This window comes from Desarmillaria tabescens (assembly GCF_030435595.1).
Source record: "Desarmillaria tabescens strain CCBAS 213 chromosome Unknown EV420scaffold_1, whole genome shotgun sequence".
NCBI lineage: Eukaryota > Fungi > Basidiomycota > Agaricomycetes > Agaricales > Physalacriaceae > Desarmillaria > Desarmillaria tabescens.
Genome location: NW_026848300.1, coordinates 3,020,254 through 3,044,322, shown reverse-complemented (window position 1 = coordinate 3,044,322; position 24,069 = coordinate 3,020,254). Strand labels below are relative to the sequence as shown.

Below are 24,069 nucleotides of genomic sequence, written 5' to 3'. Positions count from 1 at the left end.
TGACAGTCCCTAAAAGTGTACAATGTGTTTCCACGTGAAACGATGGGAAAACAATGGCTGGATTGGAGTCTCAAATAAGGACATATGGAAGGCTACAGTCGCCGCCCTTCGATAACGTAACGCCCCGGTATACTTTCAGTGGGTTAAAGGTCATAGTGGTGACACCGGAAATGAAGGGGCAGATGCCCTAGCCAGCAAAGGAGCACAATTGGCTGAAGGGGACGCAACCCCAGCGGATGCAGAAATAGACCATGAATTTGACGTTGATGGAGCGCGGCTGTCGACTCTCACCCAGAGCCAAGCGTACAAACTCCTGTGCATGCTAGCTGACGTGGAGGAACGACCATCAGCACGCGTTATAAAGGAGAGAATTCTTGCAACAATCAAGGAGGTTAACGGCGTCGAACCAGCCCCATCCAGGATCTGGAAGTCGATCCGCCACAAGGATGTGTCAAGGCCGATAAGGGGTTTCTTGTGGGCCGCCTGGAAGGCCTTGCAAAATACGTTCAAAATCGGGACTTTCTGGGAACACTTGGGCCCCCAGTACTCAAAGAGGGGAGAGTGTCCTCACTGCAAAGTTACGGAATCGATGGAACACATACTGATTGAGTGTAATATCGAGGGCCGAGCCATGCTGTGGAAGCTTGCGCAGGACTTGTGGGGGAGAAAAGGCCTGAGATGGATTGAGCCAACATATGGTATAGCACTTGGGGCTACACTTGTATAGATTACAAATGACGAAGGAAAGGTCGACAGGCATGCAACCCGCCTGTATCGAATCCTGATGACAGAAACTGTCCATTTAATCTGGAAGATCCGGTGCCAGAGACGAATCCAGAGAGATGATAACGACCCGGCGAGTTGGCATACGAAAGACGAGATACGAAACCTGTGGGTGGATGCAATGAACAGGAGACTGACGATTGATTGTGCAATGGTGAACAAGTACAAATACGGTTCCAGGGCGCTGAAGAAAGCGACCGTATTGTCTACCTGGAGAGGGACCCTGTTGAACGAGAAAGCTCTGCCCGAAGACTGGATTGACCAGAACGGGGTTTTAGTGGGTATGGTGCCTAGCCGGAAACGGCCGAGAGGACGGCACAGAGCCCCACACGAATCTGAATAGTGCGTAACAGCATTTCCCCGTGTAGATCTTCGGTTTGGCACCTCGTTTCGGTTACTTATACTTTGTCCAAGGGGCATGCCCCCTCCCCCAAGCGAGTATTCTGAATTAACTTAGTTGATTGCAGATTACTATGTGTGTTACACACACCGCTCTACAAAAAAAAAAAAAAGTGTACAATGTGAATTCTTATGAAAAGTTAGAAAAACTAAGACGTGTAGCTACTGAGAAATTCTCTTCTGGATGGACGAATAGTTATACAACATTTAAAAGGCTTTGGATGACTGGATTATCGCGTTAGAATCTATATCAAATACCAGATGGATGCTGTTGCGTACCGCACAGCATCTCCCGACGTAAACTCAGCTAGGGGTGGACAAGAAAGTCCGGACGAATCCTTCCTTGGGGAGATATCAAAGAGTGCTGTAATCTGGGCCAGGGCAATGAATATGGTCCGATTGGCAAGGTGTTCTCCAGGACAGCGACTATGCCAAAGGCACGCTCAGTCACAAGGGTTGACAACAAGACAGGTACAATGCAGAACGTACCGTCTGCCAAATCCGAATACCAACTCCCTGGGATCCTCCGGAACATCGCCAAGAGAAGTGCCGTCTATATACCTCTGAGGAATGAAGCTTTCTGGGTCGGGGCATGCGCGGAACATGGCACTAGTTACGAATTACGCAGCTGAAACACATAAGTCAACGGACTGAACTCACTAAACGTTGGGTGCTACAAGAGCCCCACTAGGTAGTAGGTGGCCCTCATATATATCGTCTTGAATAAGCTTATGAGGGATAGATAATGTAAAAGCGGCACCCCAACTATAAAATGGGTTAATCAGCGTAGATGGGATGGGCCCATAGAGGAGACGCGCCGGTGGATTTCACGAATAATTGCATCAAGGTAAGGTAATGAATCCATGTCCTCGAAGGACGGAAGTCGACTGTCACCGACGACAGTATCAATCTCAGTCTGTGCCTTCCTGTAAACTTCTGAATTTAAGACCATGGCAAGAACGAATTCGTTAAGAGCTGAAATCGTCTGCATCAACACTTAACATCAGGATATGCTGATACAGAAATTTGAGTAACATACGGTATCAAGAGCACCAGCGAGAAGAGTAGCCGCAGCACACTTGATGTCCTCCTCTTCCTCTTCCGACACATTTTCTAGTCCGCCTCGGGCTCGTAGATTATCGGCAACCAGAGAGGATCCAGCAGTTCCGCTTTTCTTTTCGTCGTTCAGCGGGGTGCATCTCAGCTTTCAAGCATGATCAAGAAACGTACTAATGCATCTTTTACTAGGTTGTACGGCATTTCATGAGCCTGTTGGACGATCATGCGAACTTTTTCGGCTTCTCTCCGAAATGAAATAAACGGCATCCAGATAGGTATGTGCTTAAGGACAGGAAGTAAGTCGACAGCAGTTGCCCCAGGGAACCCGAGAGCATTGGAGGATTCCATTGCTTCATAAGCTTAAAATGGCAGTATGACGACGCGATTATAATAGAGAGTTAGCAGAGGCAGTACAAACCTAACTTAAGAATCTCCTCGGTCTTCTGTGGACCGTACACGAGTTTGATAATCGTGCTAGCTGCATAACTATGAAATCTCAGCATAGAACGATGCATGTTTAGTAGAAGAATACTTTTTGAGGTGTTGACTAAATTCATCCGGCGTCTTGGATAATGCCTCGATTAGTCGAAGTGCGCCGGTTTTTTGCAGTTCGGTGTATTGTTGAACGGCTTTGGGATTGAGTGTCGAGATTACGATCCGTCTATGCGTACGGATTCGTTCGCCGCTGTAAAATGGTGTGAGTGGACGACAAAGGCTAAAGAGTAGAACCAACTGACTATGGGAGACCAGGGGTCAGCCGTGTCCATCCAGCTCTAGAAGTTGATGTCGCGGTGTAAGTGAAATTCCGGAGATACATACCAAAACCTACAATTCCATATGCATAATCATGGGTGGTCTGTCGGAGTAAATCGAGCTGCGCTTGTCAAGAAGGTCCTTTGCCGCTTTGTAAGTGTTCAGAACTATTATCTTTCGCCGAGGAACAGTAACGAGCATAACATCTCCTACAAACAGAGTTGTATATGAGTAAGGCAGATCCTGCATGCACTACTCAAGCTAGACAGGAAACGTACCGTAAGATCGAGACCATTTCATGAATACCTGTTCCAACGGAAGCCCAGATGCCAACAACTGCAGCGCATTTCCAAGTATTGGCAGCCCACGCGGTCCAGGAGGCAATGCCTTCGAGGTCGATGCTGCAAAATAATAGTAGACTGCGATGATAAGAAACAGTCCTCCAAAAACAACGGAAGAAATCATGATATCCTTGTTTTCTGCTCCACTCAGTCGTCTCCCTGGCTGAGATCTTGATGTTCACAGGCTAGTACTTAGGGTCTGTGTGAGAAAAGAGAGAACAAAACGATGGGGAGTTTCGTCAAAAGTAAATGGTCCGCTCTACGGGCACTTGCTATTATATATAGTGCCTAGCCAGGTTCGCTATTGATGAGAATTGTTACCCACTCATGATGTGATGCCGCTGATCCAAATGTGGAAATCATTCTTATGCACGCACGCCGTATGATAGTACCATTTTCGTCGCCTTCCCTTCGGCAGCCAATCTGTGAAGGATCGGCAGGCTGTTATGTGCATTCCGACTGACTGACGTCGTTGTTGAGAGTCGAGGTTCCATAAACGCCCCTTGTTGCAACTAAGTCGCCAGTCTACGTTTGACCCTGGAGGCGGCGAGTAGGATCACCGCCTCGGATATCGCCATGTTAATACCCCCGGAAACCCTTGCTACCTTGAACGCGATGGATTGTATTGGCGAGTGGAGATGTGCAATTTCTAATTAGCGAAAGGTTAGACTGGAAAACAAATATCGTAAATAAGCGATTTGGAGATCCGTGACGTGAATGTGCGGAACAGAGGGCACAACATCGATTTCTCGACACGGGTTTGCGAACCAGAAGCTGCATTCGACGATGAAGGGACACGGAGTTCTGAGTAGTAGGGAATCGCATGCTTTCATGCAGCAAAAGAAGTGGAACTTCATTCTTGGGCCATTTTATCCGAGATGTGGCGCTGAGAAGTAGATTTGGAATCCCACTAGCATGATCCCCTTCAGTAGAACAGGAGGTATTGTACACAAAGGTCGCATCCACCTGATTACGGAACAAAGCATGGATAGCTGGAAACGAGATACCTTCCAGCCCCGTCGTGGTCGTAATCAGCCAACACGGGTGCATTACGATGTCTCTGCCATACCAATTCAGAGAGAGGAGAGCTAAGGAGACAACGTTTGACTGAATAAACCTTGCCTGTGCGCGCGTGCAGACTCGCCTTCTATATACAATCGCTATTTCTACACTGAAGGTCACCCGAACTCACCTTCCCAGAATTCAGATCCCATTCATCTCCGAGATGCGTAAAACAATTCATTGTACCACATAGCCCAAAGACCGGGATCATATCGGATCGTTGGAGGAATATCGCGATCATCATGTGAGATGTCCTTCTCAGCGGCGAGGTCAAGAACAAGTGCATCCCGGCGTAGGATACATTTCTCCAGGAGACACCAACTTGAGCAATGTCCCTGAAAGCTTTCTAGGTGTTCTTCTGCATTTGTAGAAGAGAACCTGGCTTCGATGAAGATAAAGAGTCACAACGATTTGACCTGTAACGGCGGCGCCAGTTCCCCCAGTTTCGTGCATAATGTAACGCGCCATATAGGTAGATGTAAGCGGTTCCAAGGGCGTCCCTTTCGCGGAAGGAATGGCGGTCCTGAGTCAGCCGAACGCGAGGCATCCATCTCTTGGCCTCGTGGTGGAAGATAGCATCCGATGGGGCGAAAACTACGTACTAGGTATCTGAATAACGAGAACCTGCAATCATGAAAATGTGTGTCGCCAGTCGATATGTATTGTTGACTCTTCCGGGAGCGGCAATAGCCTTGAAAATCGCACTGAGAAGTGTCATGTCGCCCTAGATGCATCGAAAGACAGCAGGAAATACGGCAAGTGTTTTGGTGGTCGTTGATGACCCAGAGGTCTCAAGGCACCTGGTGGCCTGTTTTATCAATGCTCGACGAGGGGCTGGGGTGGAACCACCGCTCAAAATTGTCGGACGGATCATGAGAAGAGAAGGTAGCGGGCCGCTATGTACCGAGTGAGCCGTGATGAAAAGGTCCGGCATAACCATAGCAGTAGTATACGTCCGTAGAAATTTCGAGAGAGTAATTCGCAAGGAACCGTAATAGACAATCGTGACCGGATGTCGAGCTATTCTATCTGTGCTCTTGATATATCAAGTTGCAAAACCTTTCTGCCAAGATTTGACGAAGATAATGAAGCCGTCCTCATATGGCAGCCCTGGAATAACGTGTGCTTTGCACCAAGGAATTCAAGAGAAAATTACACGAGGGCACCGTCGTCCTGAGAAGAGTATTGATGAATCCTTGTGCAAAACAACACGTTTATTATCTTCTGCTGGAACGTGTTGTCCAGTAACAAAGACATGAGAAATAAGATGGAAGTAGTTAGGGGACAAACTTCTATTCCTGGAATTTTCTTTTATTTTAAAAAAAATCTAATCTAATTTAACTTGTCGCCGGTCCAGTCGCCACATTACTTCTTGTCTCTGTTACCGCCATCTGTGTCGGGAATGACACTGTTCCTCCCTCTGGAGGACTCTGTGTCTATACCGGCTACGCCCTCATTTCTCACTGAGTCTTGGGACCCCAGGACGCAGCTTTCGAACGTAGTAAAGGCAATACTGAAGGCTAGGCGGATAGTAGTCATTAGTGGTGAGATTTGTCCCTCTTTCAGTGTCTTGCACTATTGTAATGCTTCTGCAAAGGCGCTGGAATCTCTGTACAGGCAGGAATCCCCGATTTTCGCTCTCCGGATGGGCTGTTCCAGTCTTTGAAACGAGATAATCCCCGGGACTCGCTGGTGTCAGGGAAGGATCTGTTCGATGCTTCGGTCTTTAAGGTGCGTACTCTGCCGGGGCAACACATGCATCTCATATGGGCCCAAATTTCTTCTCGATTTGACGGCGTTTCTACAGTCTGAACACACTACATCTCTCTTCTGCCAAATGATCGCCCGACTGTCAGAGCTTTCCAAGGCTGCCGAACCTACGCCGTTTCATAGGTTGCTTCAATCTCTCGACGATACAGGAAAATTACTACGTGTATACACGCAAAATATCGACGCCATCGAGACTAAATGCGGCCTTTCATTCGGAGTGCCCGAATTCGAGGAGAAGAAGACGAGATCCGCGTACAAACCATCGCATGTCGAACAACCATGTAGCTCACGCCTTCCGACTCCTCCTAGAGAGACGCCGAGGTGTATTCCTCTTCACGGGACTCTGCAGATGATCCATTGTCAAATATGCAACCACTCCTTTCCTCTGGATGACTATGTTACTTCGCTTCTGGCTGGGGTACCTCCACATTGTCCCGAATGCACAGCTCTGGAACGAACACGAGAAGTCATCGGAAAACGATCCCGTGGAATCGGCAAGCTTCGTCCGAGTGTTGTGTTGTACAACGAGGCACATAAAGACGGTGAGGGCGTAGGTGAGGTCGTCCGGAGAGATCTAGTAGGGTCATCAAAGGGAAAGGGGCGTAGCGGCGCAGATTTGTTACTGGTTGTCGGAACCAGCCTCAGGGTACCGGGGACGAAGAGGATGGTGCGGGAGTTTTCCAAAGCAGTCCGTTGTAGGCAATCAAGCCCAACGCCAAACACGGACGAAGAGCCAACATTCAAGTCCATATACCTGAATCTGGATTTTCCGGTGCCAACAAGAGAATGGGAAGGAGTGTTTGATACCTGGATACAGGGCGACGCGCAAGAATTTGCCGAGCTGGTGCGGGAGGAACTGGATAGAGAAGTCCAAGCGAAGGAAGCGAGCAAGAGGAAGAAGGAGGAGAAAATGGCGAGTCCAAAAACTCCATCGAAGAAGCGGAAAAACGATTCTGAGCCCTCGACACCTAAGAAACGGCAAAAGACAGCGAAACCACCGACTCCCAAGTCGACTCCTCAGCGGAAACCCAGTCCACTGATACCAACTACGCCTGTGACGCCTATTAAAAAGAACATCATACGTATTCCGCCACGTCCGCATTTCGTCCCTCCAATGTCATCATTAACACGGGAATTCTTCCCCTTCGGTCTTTCCACGCCAGTGCAGACACCGCCTCGTCATGCTAAACATGAATCCAACGAGCCATGGTTGCCAACCCCTGCTCCTCGTGGTGTGAAGGTCGCGCGAGTTCCTGTCTCTCACGAGAAGCGGGAATACGAAGAGCAGTTGGCCTTAAGTCGGACATCTGTTCTGCCTCGCGTAACATTCGAACCTAACTTGGCGCAGTTGGGTATATCTTCGGCAGCACCTCACCCGTCACCTGATCCTGGTGGGCAACAACTAGCAGGGGTGGTTAGGTGAACACGGACACAGAGAGTATTGTGGACTGCAGTGCCTACTTTACATGTATGTATTCATTATTTATCTACGTTAACTCACTTCTACTGTACACATTTTGGGAACTATAATTTAGATATCTTGCACATTGTAACACGTTGTTCGAAGCAGTTTTCTCTCTACTACTTTCAGACGCGTCGTGCCCCAATACAGAGTTTCCTGAGGTGAAAGGTCCAAAAATTTACACCCAAAGGTCATGAAACTCACACCCCTGATTCAATGATCGAGATAACTCCGCGACACGGACAATCCTCCAGCTTTCTACACGCCAGCCTCGTGAACCTCGCCCCATAATACAACGGGCACACAAAGCACAGCTTCCTCAAACCACCAAACTGGTTCCGCGCAAGAACCACCGCAAGAAGATCCCAATCCAGGAAATTATGTATCCAGGACCGATTGGCTAGATCCTTCTTCCCTCCCGCCGGTCGATGGGGAAGAGCAAACGTGGTACACTCAAAGTACACTTCTTCCAATAAGGGGGACCGGATTTGCGAGAGCAGACGCGGGATAGCCTTCCGGTACACCCCAGACACTATATCTATAGAAATGTCACAGAACCTCAGACTCCGAAGCTGGGTGAGGCGAGAGAAGTCGGGGAGATTTCGAGATGAGGATACGAAGTCTAGATGGCAATCACCCCCATAAGACTCGGAGGCTGAAGAAATGAAGAGCGGCCATACCTGATTGCCTGGAGATATAATGGTCAAGGAAGGAAATCTCCAACACGGCGAGGCGAGACCCAATCTGTGATAGAAGCACCCCTCGCAGAAAAGGAAGCCTATCATCAGCGACCAGAGTCGCTGAAAGAGTGTCCATGCACATGGTTTTCTCATCATGCTCATGCAGAAAGAACCACTCGTATACGCAACCCGGAACATCATCTAGCACCACAATGTGCAATGGGCTTTTTTGGACCACTGCATCATGAAGATGGCCAGTAGTGTTATCTCCATCAACGAATGTGACCTGGGAGCAGGTCCATTTCGTCGCCGAGGGAAAGGATTGGGCACATTGCATCATGTTGGCGCTGTTTTGGAACCGAACGCGTTTGAACGTTATGGATTGGACGTTTGTGAAGGTTCGAGAGAAAGCTTCGATTCCGAAGGCGAATGAAAGGCATGTCTTGGTGGTATCAAACTGGTCAAGAACCAGTGACTCTGTGCGAGATAGAGCCCTGCAGGGACCAGGGACAGTCAGAATTGAGTATACGCTAGTGGCGACATCATTCTGATAGTCCGGCGTCCATTCTAGAGGCAGAATCCGCGCCGAAATAATAAGAGTGCCAATATGAATGGTGCAATTAGGCGACTGAATAAGTTGCAGGAACTTGCTAATCCTCTTCAGCTTCAATAGCTCCAAGCGCACGGAGGAAAATAAATGAAACCGACTCCTAGGAAGCCAGAGTCTGCAAACAAGACTTGTACGCATAAGACTGAGAGGGTCAGATGACAAAAAATCGATGATGTTGTCCGTAAGTTCCGGGGAGAGAGACGGAAAGTCGGACTCATTCGGCGAATTCAGGAAGGTTATTGTATTCTATCACGGGCGACCAGTGAGCTTGAGTTGAATGGCTAAAATCCCGCTTACTCTATTGTATGAGAGTTCTCCACGGAGGCTTTCGATATTTGGTAGCTGTGGTAACTTGAAATTGCTCATCGCTGAGAGTGAGTGGTCAGAATGAAACGGGAATTGCCGCCTGTGATGAAATAATGCATTCTAGCTGTCATGCGTATGATTATGATACAGGTTCATTCATGCAGAGATAAGACCGGCCAGCTTTCCCGAGCTCTGCAATCTCATGGTATCGTCACATCCACCGATATGTTGCTGATCTGTCGACGAGGTCAACACATACACTCGGATGGGAATGAAAAATGCAAGCTCACTGATAAATATGTTGGGAACGGTACCCTGTCCAGTCTTCTGGCGAAGGTATTCCTGGATATCACTTCCGTCATCGCGTTCATCGAGCCTAACAACGGAATGATGAGCGCCGTCACAAGCTAGATTTGCTAAAGGACACACTCGACAACGCCGATGTCCGTATCAGGATACTCGTCCTTGAACAATGTCTTTGCCCGCCGACAATAAGGGCAGTAAGACTTGGAGAACACGGTTATCTTGTGCGAAGTTATGGTATCCTGGACGAAAAACACGTCAAACAGGCCCCCTCCCTTCCAGATAAAAGACAAACCTCGACGAAATTCTTGATGGACATGTTAGGGGAGTTCTGTGAAGCAGCAGAGGAGGTGAAGTAGCGGGTAATGGATGAGAGTCGGGAAAGCATCGATGCTGGCTATAAAGGTGTTCGATGGCGTCATTGCTTTGGCATCCCGATGACGGAGCATCCACGTGACTATTAATGATCACCGGCACAGAAATGACGTCATATCAACGAAAGCGCCTCCGCAAGCGAAGTCCTGCTAGACACGTATTTTCAGAGACGCACAACTTCAACCTTTACGAGAGCGTATATATAGTATCCTTATAATTATTTAATTTTGCAAGAGATCCGTTCTTCCGTAAGGGACCTTCCTCGGAATTATCTGTGATCCGGAATACTACTTTTCACGCAGCGGCGGAATATCACCAAGGTCAAACGCCGTCGGCCTTTGCATCTCCGATAGTTCCCAGCTATAAAAGAAAACAAAGATACTATTTCATACAACGAAAAAGAAGGGTATCAAACTATATAACACAGTAATGAACAAATAACACAAGCAACTAAACGTCACCAGTTTTTAGAATGCGTAGGGTATGTCATAAATCGTAGGCGCATTCGTAAGTAATCTATAATTCATATCGTCGCAAAACAAAAAAGAGAACCGTGACTGACATCAAGAGAAGAACGAAGTGGAAAAGGGCATAAAAGATAAACACCGGAGAACAGGCATGGGGGGCATGAACAATTATTCGTGTCGAGTGATGAGTTCAACCGCTCTCATCGATCGCGGCGTGATGTTACATTTGAATGGGGCAGGATGGCTACCTCGTGTCATAAGTTCATTGTTCTCACTGAAGCTGGCCAACATACCTGACACTCCCATGCGAAGGATTGAACACGGGTTCATCTCCCTTAACCTTGGAAATATCAAACGTAGAAAGTGCCATGGCACACACGATGTACGTCGTGGCTTGCGCAAGGAGACGTCCTGACGGAGGAAGGAAAACAAGCGTCAAAAATAGATTCCTGGAAAATTTTCCCATCTTCCGTACCTGGACAGCTCCTGAAAACATACCATTCGTCAATGAGTGCATCATTGATATTAATATATGTGTGACATACCGTCTGCCAAATCCAAAGCAGATTTCCCGTGGATCTTGTTCAGGTGTGGGACCCAGGAAGCGTTCAGGATTGAATGTATCTGGATCTTTGTAAACCTCGGGGTCGTGTGCCATTGCCCTAAGAAAGGCGACGTTACTAAGTGGATGAATATACACAGGGCGACCCACTTACCATATGTTAGGGAAAACAACCGATCCTTTCGGAATGAAATGCCCTTCAAAGACGTCGTCTTCTAACGTCGCATGGGGAATAGCTATCAGGAACCGGTCAGTGGAGCACGGGCTCTATTGTCAAGCCACGAACCAATGGGAGCTACTGGGTAGAATCGAACAAGCTCTTTACATAGAGCATTCACATACGGCAGGTCATCTCGGTCCTCAAATGTAGGCAACCTGTCCCCACCAAGTACCGAATCCAACTCGCTCTGGGCCTTCTTCTGAACATCCGGGTAAAGCATCATGAGAAGAAAGAATGTGTCCAGCACTGCGACTGTCTGGAGGAAATCAGCAAAAATCCCATCCCTTCCGTATGGGACTTACCGTATCGGCGCCCGCTGAGAGTGTGGCGTTAGTGACTGATCACAGTAATTTGAAAATAGGAATGTACCTGCATAGATAGCTCCAGCCGCCCACTTCAAGTCGTGTTCGGGAACAGATCCACCCCCTTGAAGGAGATTGGACACGAAGCACTCCGGCGCCTCACCTGTTGCCTACAACAACACGTTTGTGTCAAAAAAAAAAAGTCAGAAATAGAATCAGGTACGTACTGTTTGCCGCTTAACCATCTCATACGGTATGTTTATCATATTGCGCAAATCTTGTGCCCATTGCTTTGCTTTGAGCTGAAATCCTGCACCAGGGAACCATTCCGGGACGTGACGTACTAAAAGACAAATCTTGAGAGAACCTAACGTCAAGATTAAGGGCGACGTACACATTGGAATAATATCAACCAGAAACTGTCCTGGTGCAGAAGCAACCGACAATCCTTCCATGGCGCGATTCACTAGCGCGACCATATCATCCTCTTCCTTTTCGACTTCATAACCATAAGTAATACGTAGTACTAACGCTGCGACGTCCCTGTAAACACATCAGTAAGTTTTCTTTTCTGCGACCGGCGAGAAAGATTTCCACGACGTACTGGGATATATGAGAGTGCAGCCTTTCGGGGGAATCCAGCAAGCGTTTCATCAAACTCTGGGCCTCCTGTTCTTCCATAGGGTAGAACGTTCGAATAGCAGATTTGCTCCCGAGAACTGAGTGCAGGAGTTTTCGATGGGCCCTGAAGGTTTCGCCGTAGGGTGCCAGGCCAATGATGTCGTTCCAACCCATGAGGTCTCCTGCCATCACCAACTTGGGTCGTTCAGAATATATGACACTCCGTTTATCGAGAAGGGCATATGCCGCCCGGTGAGAATTGAGCACGATAATTGTCCGCCCAAACATAGATACGGAGCACACGTCGCCTGGCGCGTCGAATGGTGTTACTAGCGTTCATCTGAAAGAGACTTAAGCGACATACCCCAGATTTCACCCCATCGAGTGAAGGTGAGCCAAGGGCGATCTGTGGGCATGTCGAGAACATTGCCGATGATAGGATATCCGCGGGGACCAGGCGGCAGAGGAGAGCGTCGTTTAGAGAGAAGGCGTCGAACGAAGTAAATACCAGCAATGAAGAGAAAGAAGTCCAAGAAATAGAGAAAATACATGATCTCCCGGGGGGAGAGAAGTGAAATGGAAGACGGGAAAGGCTTGGTCAGGGAGACTTATATGACGGCCCCGGGGGGGGAGCGAAAAATGGATATCCATTGTGCTTCTCGGACCGGAGGTAATCAGGGCCGTCCAAATCCGTAAAACTAACCAAAAGGAAATTAAAAAGTGTGTTGAATTGGAAATGACCGATTCCCTACTGTCAGCGTTACATTGCCGATCCTGTAGGCGAGGCGAATCAGATAGAATTTAGGCGTTGAATGAACAGAAGCATAGCGACTTCCTCATGTATGTATAGGCGTTTTGCAGGGATCCTGAGGTTCGACCTATTTCTGACTTCTCGCATTAAATGAGATTTGGAGTCGATTGGGACATCTGAACCGGCATCGACCACAATAAACCCTCCTCATGTCTCCTCCGACTCCTCATAAGGGTCAATAGCTTCTCACGTGAATAAGACAGCTGAGGTGGGATTTAATATTAACAATGATACCACTGGACGCTGAACATACCGAGTAAGTGAGATTCCATCTATTTTGCCATCGAATGAACGTGTTAAGAACCGTTAAGGGTGGACGGGTGGGAAACCGAAAACGAAACGTAGACGGCGCCGCCCCGTCAGTCGGATCCGGTGGCGCTGCTAATCTTGGTGAAACCTTCTGCCACTCTCAAATCAGCTTTGACTCCAATATTCTGAGTCCACTTGAAAAGCCGGAATATTTTGGGAAAATATTCAAGTCCATGCGAATGGAAGTCGGTTTTGATGAAAATTACTGTCCAAGCAAAACCTCGTGCCCGTCAACGTGTCCCGTGCAAACCTTGGCATTGGCAAAGGACGGCTCCGTACGCGTCTTAAAGTAGTGAAGGCCGCAAATAGCAGGTCTAAGCGTGCAGATAAGAGGGCCTGGGGTAAGTACATGATGAGTTGGCGATGGTCGCTTTGAGGATCTCCCAGGTACCGGTGTCCAAAGATGATCGGCAACGTAGACTTCGATACCGGATTACCGGATGGCAGCGCTTCCGTGGCGTTGTTGCGGCTCCTCCTACGAAGGAGCCGTATACCCTTCTTTACGAAAGCAGGAATCTGAAAGCTGGAAAATGATCAAAAGTGCAAAGCTCGGCGTAGCCTAAAGATGATCCTATCTCTGCACATGCCATAACCAAGAGATATGAAAAAATGGCTCGATTTGAAAGGCATGAACAGCAAAGGGTAAACTTTCACGCGAAGATAGTGTATCCGGAGATGGTGGTCTGCGTGAGATGATTGGCAAGGTAATGTCGGCAGGAATTCGTATATAATCCACGGCCTGCGAACCGTCTACAGAACCTTGAAGAGCATGGGTCGAGACCATACGCTACAGAAGCAGCACCGACGTTTCGCGTTAACAGTGTCTGGATGAAGACGTTCAATAACGTACATACCATGCCTCATGTACAGATATTTTCGGATACAACATCCGAATTGCTAGCCAACTTGGTTCCTTTGGCCTGGATGCATACTCCGTTCATCATGGCGGACATCTCATTGTTCTACGGAATCTATTAACGCTGACGTCGACCACACAAGAATATTTAAGCCGATACGCACTTGTTAGCACAGATTCAGCATCACTACAGAACTCGTATCTGAGCAATAATGAGGTAAAAAGAGGCGAGTAATTGAGCGTCGACGGAAAATCTTGTCAAAATGTCGTGGTCGTTAGGGTTGGTCGAGGTTCGTCGTCGTCGACTTCGGAGTCCGCAAGGCGGTGCTTAGGTTTTGTCCACGTGCTATTACGTAAACCGAATACGCGTGGCGAAACACGCGTACTCATCTGAGTAACCTTTTACTACTGACCTTGACTACAGACCAATGTCTATCTCCGCAATTCCTTTAACAATGTTGGATCTCCAAGGCGAAATCTGAGTGTAGATGGAGCCAGGTGCTGGGAAAGGACGTGTCAAGGTATTTAATAAACACCCTTCTTGATGCACTCGGTACGATTGACTTTCTTCGTAGATGTTGATTATTGGTTGTAGACCGGCCATTTTCCTAGCTTTGACAACAAGCGAATGATCCTAGCTGCCTGACATTCACCCCATCTTCACCGCAATATTCGACAAAGGGGGCAAAACGGCCTCGCTTTGCTATATGACAGCCCGGTTACCTCTGTAGCATACGGTCTCAAGGAAGCACGAGAACGAATGATAATAACAGTCTTTCATTCGGAGATATACCCTTCATCTATTAAGGTCGGAACGACTACCGTAGGCTCTGCGGAACGAGTCCTCCGTAGTTATTCTTCCCCTTTTTTGGCGTTTTCCCTTGATTAACCAGGATTAACTGTGACAGGACCACTACTAAGGCTTGATAACCTCATAAGAAGGCCGCTTGACATCGTGGGCCGTGGTGTACTTCTACTTCCCTGTCCTCCGCAGTCGGTGCTTGTCATCATAATGGGTTCTGTGCTTACTGTGCGTTGAGTCATCAAACAGGTTCACTATGACTGCTGGCGGCCACTCTGACTGTTAAGACAAGGCTTAAGGTGCAACGTAGTCATGGAACCGCATGTAAGGAGTCTTGGAGATATACTCCTCCTGATTTTGATTCGAGGATTTATCTCATCTCTCGTCAATTCGTTTCGCCTTGTACGCATTGTCTTTCCCTGAGACGCGACATCCTACAAAATGCATATGTTTGTATCATTCTTCTCACGCTGTACCAGCCCAGACACCGTGATCTTAGATCAAACAGACCGCAAAACCAAAAAGCACAAAAAACATATGTAGTCCGGGGACTTTATTCAAACAAAACACGATCAGCGCTCGGATGAAACAACGAAGGTTATATGTGTACATCGTATGTGGCAATCATTGCAACTCTGCGGTGCATAGATATTGATGTTCACACCGGTGTCATCCATGGAATAAGCGCCTGCAGTTCGTTGAAAGTTTCAGAAGGAATTGATAATGATCATCAATGATCCTCGTACCAGGGAATCTCGTAAAGCATTCAGAACGAGGCGTCTTACCTTCGCCGCCAGTGATGATCACCTGTGTAAGGAGGGGGAAGTTCTAGAACTTGATCCTACTTGCATTCCTGATAGAATTGAGGGTGTTGACCCGGTGAAGAGCTAGAAGCTTGTGTTAAGAACCAGTATAAGCATCATCATCCAAACAATTCTGAGAAGCCATGGTCTGATCAGACCCTCCCCAGCAACCAGAATTGTCGTAGCATATTCCAAAGTGTTCACAACTAATCCAGTTTCCCATTCTCCGTCAGTTAAGGTACCGAAAATAAGGTCTGCAGAATAGAATCGACCACACCCCTGAGTTCGGCGAATTCTCCACCAGTCTCGACTAGGGCTGTCTAACACTAGGTACATGAGCTGCTGCAATGCCATATAAACCATGACTAGTCGTTGAGCGTTGGACAAATGACAAACGATTAGTTGCCTTAATACTTGGAATCTACTCGCGACCACTTAGCCCTGATGGAAGAACCTACTGAAATGAATGTAGATAACTGAAAACCCGGCGTTTGTCTGCGCAGCTGATATAGTAGGTTTATCATTTAATATGCAAAAATCGTAGTGATGACCTACGCTACTGGGCTTCCGAATCGAGGATCCTAAAAAATGGAGTCAGATATGGCAGTCGGCGAATCTTGATTCTTGAGGGAAAGTATAAACGGATAGTGAAATTGAAATAAGTCGAAATTGTCGATGGAACTTGCATGTAATATATAAAGTGAACGCGTACTGTACATTGGCCTTTGGATGGGGAGCGCTATTGTACGGTGACTATCCAGTATGCGCAGGTCTACACAGCACCAATAAAACATACAACAGACATCACGGAAGGGTGATTAGAGTGATATCCACCATCTGTCACATAGGAAAGGACACATTCATACTAGCTTCGGGAAGAAAGGAATATTGTTGTGCGCGCGCACAGGGTCGTAGAACTCAGTGCCATAGTGCGGAGAAACTGTCTCCTATCTCAAGGCAGTAAGATCAAGATAATCATCAGCTTTGGTAGCGGCATTATACTGATGGTTATGCCGGGACGGTACAACGACGATCGCGATTCATTAGAGTTCCATCTAGGCTGGATCGAATGCGAGAAAAGCTTGGCGCACTATACAAGTACCGTCGGATGTTTTAGACCTGTGAAAGCGAAGAAAAGCTTTGTGGTATTTCATATCATATGCCGATTCTCGAAACCAAAGTGGTATGCTAGAACGCTCGGACATCCTTTTCCTTCCACCTATTACACGTTAAATGTCTAAATTCTCGATCTAAAGATTCCTGAGTAGAAAAAGGAAACATAATGAACTGATACAGCGAATAAAAATGTGAATTGTTTACAATGGATCCAAAAATGCCATCTCTGTTACCCTTCGACTCTCGATATCCGTTATCTGACCAGCCTCAATGACGAGGCTTGCACGATTATGTATAGTCACTTGAATCGGTTTCCTTGTACGAGGTACCGGATCAGCGACAGGATCGTTAGTCTGGCGCTCCCAGTCGACATCGATAGGAGGTAAGCCCTTGTTGCGTGACCGCTGGGATATAGAGGTCGAATGAGTTGGAGTTGGGGGTACAGATCGAGTGACAAATGCTACAGGGGGACTTGCTCCCTTGGGCAGAGGTGGTGGGAAAGACGACGACGACGATGATGATGACGACGACTTCGTATCGCTACGATTCCGAGGCCCAAGAGGCCGGGGTTTCCTAGGAGACACGGAGAGTGAAGTCGATGGTCGCCTGGTGCTGGATCTTTGGATCGATACCTCGGGGGACGAGGTACGGATTCCAGGTGGCGAGTCGTCTTTGGCAGGGATGTGCTCGATGAACCGGCTTTGGCGAAGTATTGACGGGCCAGCCTCGCTTTTGGTTTGCTCCCACTGCTTTTTGATAATTTCGGCAGCCGTAAGACCTTGCTGAGATGGCCCTTTGCTACTCGCTAAACGAACTTCTTCAAAGAGCGCTGTAGCGTCCCATTCTAAGGAAGGTGGAGAGTCGAGTGGATTCTCTGCCGTCGGAGGTGGTAGTAGCCCCCTTTCACGAAGAGCTTCTTCTCTGCGTTGCTGGGCGAGGGCGGACGGAGCGTCCGAGGAAGATTCAGCGGAAGATGAGCTAAAGGCGTCGGACAAGCGCCGTAGAAACGATTTTGACCCCGATGAGGATAGTTTACGAGTCGATGGACGTGCACTTGATGATAATGAGAATCACTCGTATTTATCATCGTGGAAACACTGAGAAAGAAACTTACTCCGCATTGCCTGAAGAACTAGAGTCTTGACTACGCTTCCGTATGTGAGCCATAACCGATTAACTGTTCTAGAAAGATGCCAGTGACGGTCAATTGGAAGATGCAATGGGATGACATGTGGATATGCTCACCTGAGCGGGCCTGAGGGACAAGACGATAAGATTGATGGGCAGACGGGTCACAGCACTAGGTAGCATTACTTTGTACAATGAACATCTTTAAGGGACCGAAACCAGAGGCAGTGCAGGCTTCGCTGATAGGACAACGGCCTTTATAACCCATGCGAAGAGCCAAAGATGCCCCCCTTCATAGGTGATTGGTTGCAGCTGATCAGTAACGCTTCCTTCTCCTTGATTTATATGCTGTGATTATCCATTCCCGGAGTAAAAGTATGATAGTGATGACCCGTCACACTGGACTAGTTCGAGCCTCGAGGTACAGTTCGATGATGGGGATCCAGGGGAGTTGTAGTTCCGATACAGATGGAAGACCCGGACGCTTTAATTAACGGCGTGACTGATATGGCGGCGGTGCAGTACTGGTACTGTGCGAATACAAGTGTCTGCCTTGAGAACGAGGCGTCTATGAACCTCATCTAGTTCATAATTGATCATTGCAGTGCCCAGAAAGATGATGCCAGCCAGTGCTAGATATCACCGCCAAATTCCAGAAGAAAGCAACCGAGAATACAGCCCATGTAGATGAATCCCATGAAATCATGAAATAAGAGTTAATGGTTCTTAGGAAATCCATTTACACTTGCCACGCCGAGTCAATGCCGGCGGCAAACTGTGAAATGATCCGCAGATGAATAGCATGCATTTAAGAAATACAGGTAGCATACAATGACGACAAAAAGTCCAAGAGAAAGCTACAAAGGTGAAATCTTTTAATCGCGGCGACGTATTGTACGTAGTACAGGACGTGTATACATGGCAAACTTACATATGCAAGACTAACAAAAAGACAACAGGAAGGGGGATGGTATATATACCAGGAGCGTTCAAAGTAGGAACCGCAATGAAGTAAGAGAAAAATCGTTAGGACATAAAAGCTAAACCATGACCGTGATTCCAAGACTACTTGCCATTCATCACCGAACTCGTGCTCCCATTGGGCTGGTACATATACTGATGCTGCACTGGGGGCCCCATAAGAGGTTTGGAAGATGTGTCCGTCGGCCGAGGGCGGTAATACGGACGATCATGAGACGACGTAGCCACCACAGGCGAAGGGGTGTTGACTGCCACGGTAGGCATCGGCCAAGGCAATGACACTTTGGAGGTGGACGCAGACGGCTTAGGCTGGTTCTGCATCGACGGCGATGCCACGGGAGTTGACTGTCCATGGCTGGCAGACGGTGACGGGTTCGTATTAGCCGGGTTGGCGGACGTAGGAGATGTCGTCTCAGCAGGAACGGGCGGACTCGCAGTCTCACCGTCCGTGTCTCGGCGCCGTTTTACCCCCCGCGAATTCACAGCTCGTGTACTGCTCTCTTTTAGACCAAGCTGAGTAGCTTTGATGAGAATTTGATGGCTAGAGATGGATCGCGTGAATAAGTATCAAGAAACACGTTGAACGTGCACGTACCGTGTACGATCATTTCCAAATCGGTTTACTACCCAGTCCCATTCCAGTTCTCCTGTACTGTTTTGTGACTTGCTCTCTTCAGCAAGAGCTTTCAGTCGTTCTGTTTCTTCGTCTGACCATGCTCCTTGATTGCCTCCAACTCCTGGCATCGTTGTTGAGACTGTAGGAGTCGGTACTGCTGGCACCTGTTGCTGAGGTGGTTGTTGCTGAGGTGCCTGCTGTTGAGGTTGTTGCTGCTGAGGTTGTTGCTGAGGTTGTTGCTGCGACTGCTGTTGCTGCTGCTGTTGAGGCGGGGCCGGAGGCTGAGGTGCGCCGTAGTATTGCGGACCTGGCACGTAAGACGGGTATTGATAGTAGGGAGCCGCAGGATATTGACCAGGCGGCGGAGCATACATAGGATATTGGGGTGCGCTCATTGACACCACAAATGACTGGGGTTGGTTTATGACGGCAGCCGGAGCGACATTAGACGTGCTCGCTACTCCAGCTGGAGGCACAGTGGGCTGAGGAGGCTGGTACAAGGTCGGTATGACTGGATACATGGGTGGTGGTGGTGTCGTTATGAGACGAGATGGGTTCGCTAGCTATGGTATCATCAGAACGGATGTTACTGAAGGCAGCTACACCAGCACGAGAGGATTTCCGTTCTGTTAGGCAGGGTTCGTGCCGTTCTTTCAGCCTAAAAACTCGAGGCATCTTCTCGTGCCGGCTTATATAGAGAAATACATACCAGTGTATCGCAAATACGTTTGGCCTCGTTCAGCATGACCAAGGGGTCGACCTTGTTCCCTGGTGCGGAATGATAGCATTGGGCAACAACCAATGGATTCGCGCCTTTCTGTAAGCGCCCTCAGAAAACGGTTTTGAAAGGGAGAATTATACGAACCACCAGTTCTTCGGCGGCATTGTAGAACTCTGCACATAGATTCAAGACGCGCCATTGGAATTCATAGTATTGCTGATTCTGAGCGTTCACATCCGGATGTTGGGGTGGTGCTGTTCCCGGACCGGTAGGGTGTAAAGGTGGATGGGAATACTGAGCTACTGGTTTGCTCGGCGGTTGGCTGGAACGATTCCGTCGATTCTTTGACCCACGGGGCCGACCCGGTCTTCGTTTTTGCTCTGGTTCATATTGGTGTATGATTGGTTCGTCCTGCTGCTGCTGCGTTGGCGCACTGTGAAAGCATGTAGTAGACTTTCGGGATCGACAGAACAAGCTCACCTCGCCGTCTTCATTGCTGGGCTTGGTGTACCGCTTTGTTGTGTTTCCTCTGACCGATTGAGTTGCTGGGCTACGACCTCGTCGTCGTCATCCTCGTCGTCGTCGTCGTCATGTCGTGGCTTGGGATTATAACTTGCTGGTGTATATGTAGCGGGTGCTTGGGCACCTACTGGGAGGCGCAGGGCGTGGGACAAGGGCTGGTAATGCTGAGGATTATCCATACACTAACTGTTCGCATTACGGAACAAAGGAAGGCACAGTGGCCGCCCCTCAGCGCATGCAAGGACAAAGTCGAAATCATAGACGAACAGTATATTCTCGATCTGGACGCCTCCTGCTAGATGTCAAAGTAAAAAGCAGATATTCAAAACCGGAGTGTGACGTTCCCTGTACGCCGATAAGGATAAACATACCACAAAATAAAATAGAAATGGCACAACCGACCTTTGCAGAATCGGATGCGTTGCCTCCTCACCTCCAAATAATCCTTTCAAAATATTATTAGGAGAAAATACAAGTAATTTTCCGATATGGAGAGGGGAATGTCGTCGAGTTCGCTGCCAGCGACGGTGAGTAGGGGGTGAGATATCTCTTCCCCCAATTTCCGACAAGTTTATTATTCAATCTCCGACCAAGTTCTTTTTCGGCAAGTAGCGGCCAAGCTCTGCCGTGCTTGAACATCCACATGGATGCTTGTAAGTACCAGCAGTTGAAACGCCGTTTCGGGTTACTCTGACGGCCTTGTTCGTTTCGCCACCGGGAGGATAGTCCAGGGTTGCACCGTCTTTTACTCTGCAAAGGCCTGTACTGCCTTCCTCCGTTGATATCGCATTTTTCGAACTGTGGGGACTGCTGTTTCATCAATTTTACTTCTCAGACGTCTTTCCTACCTCATACCCTCGGCGTGGCGTCGCTTCCTGCTGGGTTACTCTAATGATCATAGATAAAGACGTCAAGCTGTTTCGTATGGTTTTTCTTCACATTAACAGGCCGAGGTGCAAAACTTCACTTGACCAGAAACCACCAGAGATTCATGGTACTACTTTGCGGATCAATTAAGCCACCTCTTTAGCGTGGGGGGATGTTTTCTCTTTTTTTTTGACTCTATATTTCGAAGCCGCAACCCGTGATCTATGTACAGAGACACGGCGGCGCTTGCTCGTGGCCAGCCCCAGCAGCTACAGTAGGTATATGGAAGGATTTTCGGTCCTTCAATGGTACAGTTTTCTCGTATCTTTGTGTGTTGAGTTATTGGTGCCTAGGGGGGTCGACACCACCATAACTTAGGCTAGGGGGCACAGGTTTGTGTGCATAGAGCGAGTTCCTTTGGCGTTCTCGGAGTCCGTCAGCATTGCTATCTTTCCTCTACCGCTTTTCAACCTCCAGGATCTACCCCTCGCCCCAGGTCATAATCTCTCAACCAATCTTCCAGCTCCAACATGAGTTCTTCCTTATCCAATGTAGGTCGCATGGACAGCCATTTAGGATTGCCGGTCTTCGTAAATGCACCTGATTTCTCCAGGAATGATGCCAAGGCTTTTATGCTCTCTTTTTTCCCCCTAGGATGTCTGGCAAGTATATGTCTATAGAAACCTTGCGTAGCCTTTCACGGTTGTCCATCGTATCAAGGGCATTCGTGGATGACATGATCTCGGGTTTTCATAGGCTCTCTGCAGGGGCACTGGATGTCTTCCTGTAGGATGAAGCGGCTGTAGTACTCGCCTGAGAAGCAATTTAGCATGGGGGGATGTGTCCACTGACGTTGGCGGAAGACATACCATAAAATACTGTGCTAGAAAGGCAGCAAGGGATCCAGAGGTGGCCTCCGAGCCAACTAATTTACGTCAGGCATATCAAAGATTGTCTGAGATACGTAGCTCGCAGAAATTACCGCTCGGAATTCAAATAATATTCAATCCGAAGACCGAAGTGCGTCAACCGTTGAAGTTACGCGATCACGTGAGCACGTGACAGGAAATCGGTATTTACACTCCGACTCTGAGTCTTCGAAATCGCGGCAATTCCCATTAACTTCGGACATCAATTTCCTGCATCGATTCTCGTCCTGAATCCGCCATTTTCGTAATAACCCCGTGTCTCAATGCCGTTCCGATGCTGAAGGAAATGTCGTCACACGACGTCAATTGCCCGATACGATCCCATAAATACTACGGAAGGACATCATATCTTCTATCTCTTCCCGTCCCAACATGACAGTATTCTCTCGTCTGCTTCCCTCGCTTGCTAGTGCATACGCATTGCAAACTTGTTCGTTTATCTTTCTTGTTCCATTTAGGCGTCAAGCACTTAATCATTCCCTAGTGTTCGCCCTGGTCTTCGTCCCGCAGCAGAACGAAACATATTTTGACTTGGGGGGTTCACTCGGATTTCTCTCTACGACCTACCTATCACTGTATTATCCGGCACTGAAGGCCAAATTCTGGGATGGTCTGCCGACTCAACTACCACGCTTGGCATCGTTTGCCCCTCGACAGATAATCTTGAGCGCTGCCGTTGGAATATGGGCGTCACGAATGGGCATCTTCTTAGTTTCTGTGAGATTTTACCTCTGTTTCCCTCACTGACTGCTAACTTTGTGTCAGAGGGCGATCAAAGCCGGCGGGGATTCTCGATTCAACGAAATCAAGCGCAAGCCAGCAGTATTCAGTTGCTACTGGTTCGGTCAAGGTGTGGTTGCTTCTTTCTCACCTCAAAGCATAACCAAATGTATTACACATAGCCTCTTGGGTCTTTCTCACCGGGCTCCCCGTCTATCTGTGCAACATCCTTCCGTCAAATCTTCACCCAGCGCTACGGATGCGCGACTACGTCGCGCTTGGTCTCATTGCCGGTTCCTTCCTCTTCGAAGTGATAGCAGACTATCAAAAGTCTTCCTGGCGACACAACAAGAATACCAAGCAACACGATGAAAAATTCATCACACACGGTTTATGGAGCGTCAGCAGACATCCCAACTATCTCGGCGAACTCGGTATCTGGACGGGCATCTGGGCGTTATCCTCCTCGGCACTACGTACCCCATATTTCCCCAGTGGTACAGTTCTCTTGGCTGGGCTCAGTCCGGCGATGACGTACTTCCTCCTTCGAAAGGTACGTGTACCTGCAGTGTTCTGGGCCTGATAAGCGCTGAATTGAATCAGCTTTCGGGTGTTCCGCCACTTGAACGCCAAGCTGAAAAGCGCTGGGGAGACGACCCTCAGTGGAAAGAGTACAAGAGGTAGGTCTTGCCCTCTACCCCGTGGATTCCGTGTCTAATTCATCTCGGCTAGATCTGTTCCGGTTTTCTGGCCATGGTATAAGGAGGAGGCCTGATGGATATACAGCGTCTCGAACAGATTCTTTTGTATTCG

At 48.3% G+C, this 24,069-nt stretch overlaps 9 protein-coding genes across 9 annotated transcripts; 3 read left to right on the top strand and 6 right to left on the bottom strand.

Moving 5' to 3' along the window:
* Positions 1-22: 22 nt before the first annotated feature.
* EV420DRAFT_1616459 (uncharacterized protein) lies at positions 23-1,126 on the top strand (the record flags this gene model as incomplete). Its single annotated transcript, XM_060475120.1, has 3 exons — positions 23-97; positions 140-698; positions 744-1,126. The coding sequence occupies 3 exons, from the start codon at positions 23-25 to the stop codon at positions 1,124-1,126; spliced, it is 1,017 nt and encodes a 338-aa protein (XP_060339891.1).
* On the bottom strand, positions 1,030-3,686 carry EV420DRAFT_89701 (cytochrome P450). Its single transcript, XM_060483919.1, has 12 exons — positions 3,273-3,686; positions 3,071-3,203; positions 2,979-3,014; positions 2,774-2,926; positions 2,660-2,727; positions 2,413-2,600; positions 2,222-2,356; positions 2,001-2,167; positions 1,843-1,947; positions 1,672-1,791; positions 1,462-1,608; positions 1,030-1,407 (listed from the first exon to the last, which is right to left on the bottom strand). The coding sequence occupies exons 1-12, from the start codon at positions 3,457-3,459 to the stop codon at positions 1,332-1,334; spliced, it is 1,515 nt and encodes a 504-aa protein (XP_060339890.1). The 5' UTR covers positions 3,460-3,686; the 3' UTR covers positions 1,030-1,331.
* Positions 3,687-5,799: 2,113 nt separating this feature from the next.
* On the top strand, positions 5,800-7,590 carry EV420DRAFT_1616457 (DHS-like NAD/FAD-binding domain-containing protein; the record flags this gene model as incomplete). Its single annotated transcript, XM_060475119.1, has 4 exons — positions 5,800-5,941; positions 5,995-6,128; positions 6,205-7,249; positions 7,331-7,590. The coding sequence occupies 4 exons, from the start codon at positions 5,800-5,802 to the stop codon at positions 7,588-7,590; spliced, it is 1,581 nt and encodes a 526-aa protein (XP_060339889.1).
* A 119-nt stretch (positions 7,591-7,709) lies between these two features.
* On the bottom strand, positions 7,710-9,387 carry EV420DRAFT_89530 (uncharacterized protein). Its single transcript, XM_060483911.1, has 3 exons — positions 9,217-9,387; positions 8,310-9,165; positions 7,710-8,251 (listed from the first exon to the last, which is right to left on the bottom strand). The coding sequence occupies exons 1-3, from the start codon at positions 9,283-9,285 to the stop codon at positions 7,830-7,832; spliced, it is 1,347 nt and encodes a 448-aa protein (XP_060339888.1). The 5' UTR covers positions 9,286-9,387; the 3' UTR covers positions 7,710-7,829.
* EV420DRAFT_1498383 (glutaredoxin) lies at positions 9,217-9,994 on the bottom strand. Its single transcript, XM_060470959.1, has 3 exons — positions 9,824-9,994; positions 9,655-9,770; positions 9,217-9,601 (listed from the first exon to the last, which is right to left on the bottom strand). Exons 1-3 carry the CDS (start codon positions 9,914-9,916, stop codon positions 9,382-9,384), a joined length of 429 nt encoding a protein of 142 aa, XP_060339887.1. The 5' UTR covers positions 9,917-9,994; the 3' UTR covers positions 9,217-9,381.
* A 544-nt stretch (positions 9,995-10,538) lies between these two features.
* Positions 10,539-12,911, bottom strand: EV420DRAFT_1663150 (cytochrome P450; the record flags this gene model as incomplete). Its single annotated transcript, XM_060478943.1, has 12 exons — positions 12,440-12,911; positions 12,059-12,383; positions 11,849-11,997; positions 11,682-11,797; positions 11,522-11,624; positions 11,455-11,468; positions 11,219-11,408; positions 11,087-11,168; positions 10,916-11,032; positions 10,846-10,856; positions 10,664-10,781; positions 10,539-10,614 (listed from the first exon to the last, which is right to left on the bottom strand). The coding sequence occupies exons 1-12, from the start codon at positions 12,624-12,626 to the stop codon at positions 10,539-10,541; spliced, it is 1,488 nt and encodes a 495-aa protein (XP_060339886.1). The 5' UTR covers positions 12,627-12,911.
* Positions 12,912-16,934: 4,023 nt separating this feature from the next.
* Positions 16,935-18,327, bottom strand: EV420DRAFT_89416 (uncharacterized protein). The gene is made up of 4 exons (XM_060483908.1): positions 18,087-18,327; positions 18,018-18,027; positions 17,887-17,954; positions 16,935-17,832 (listed from the first exon to the last, which is right to left on the bottom strand). Exons 1-4 carry the CDS (start codon positions 18,166-18,168, stop codon positions 16,973-16,975), a joined length of 1,020 nt encoding a protein of 339 aa, XP_060339885.1. The 5' UTR covers positions 18,169-18,327; the 3' UTR covers positions 16,935-16,972.
* Positions 18,328-18,684: 357 nt separating this feature from the next.
* On the bottom strand, positions 18,685-21,272 carry EV420DRAFT_1498361 (uncharacterized protein). The gene is made up of 7 exons (XM_060470958.1): positions 21,174-21,272; positions 21,008-21,085; positions 20,699-20,926; positions 20,363-20,651; positions 20,207-20,314; positions 19,477-20,060; positions 18,685-19,422 (listed from the first exon to the last, which is right to left on the bottom strand). Exons 3-7 carry the CDS (start codon positions 20,917-20,919, stop codon positions 18,966-18,968), a joined length of 1,659 nt encoding a protein of 552 aa, XP_060339884.1. The 5' UTR covers positions 20,920-20,926; positions 21,008-21,085; positions 21,174-21,272; the 3' UTR covers positions 18,685-18,965.
* Positions 21,273-22,729: 1,457 nt separating this feature from the next.
* EV420DRAFT_1498356 (uncharacterized protein) lies at positions 22,730-24,009 on the top strand. Its single transcript, XM_060470957.1, has 4 exons — positions 22,730-22,966; positions 23,021-23,253; positions 23,302-23,386; positions 23,439-24,009. Exons 1-4 carry the CDS (start codon positions 22,909-22,911, stop codon positions 23,837-23,839), a joined length of 777 nt encoding a protein of 258 aa, XP_060339883.1. The 5' UTR covers positions 22,730-22,908; the 3' UTR covers positions 23,840-24,009.
* Positions 24,010-24,069: the final 60 nt, after the last annotated feature.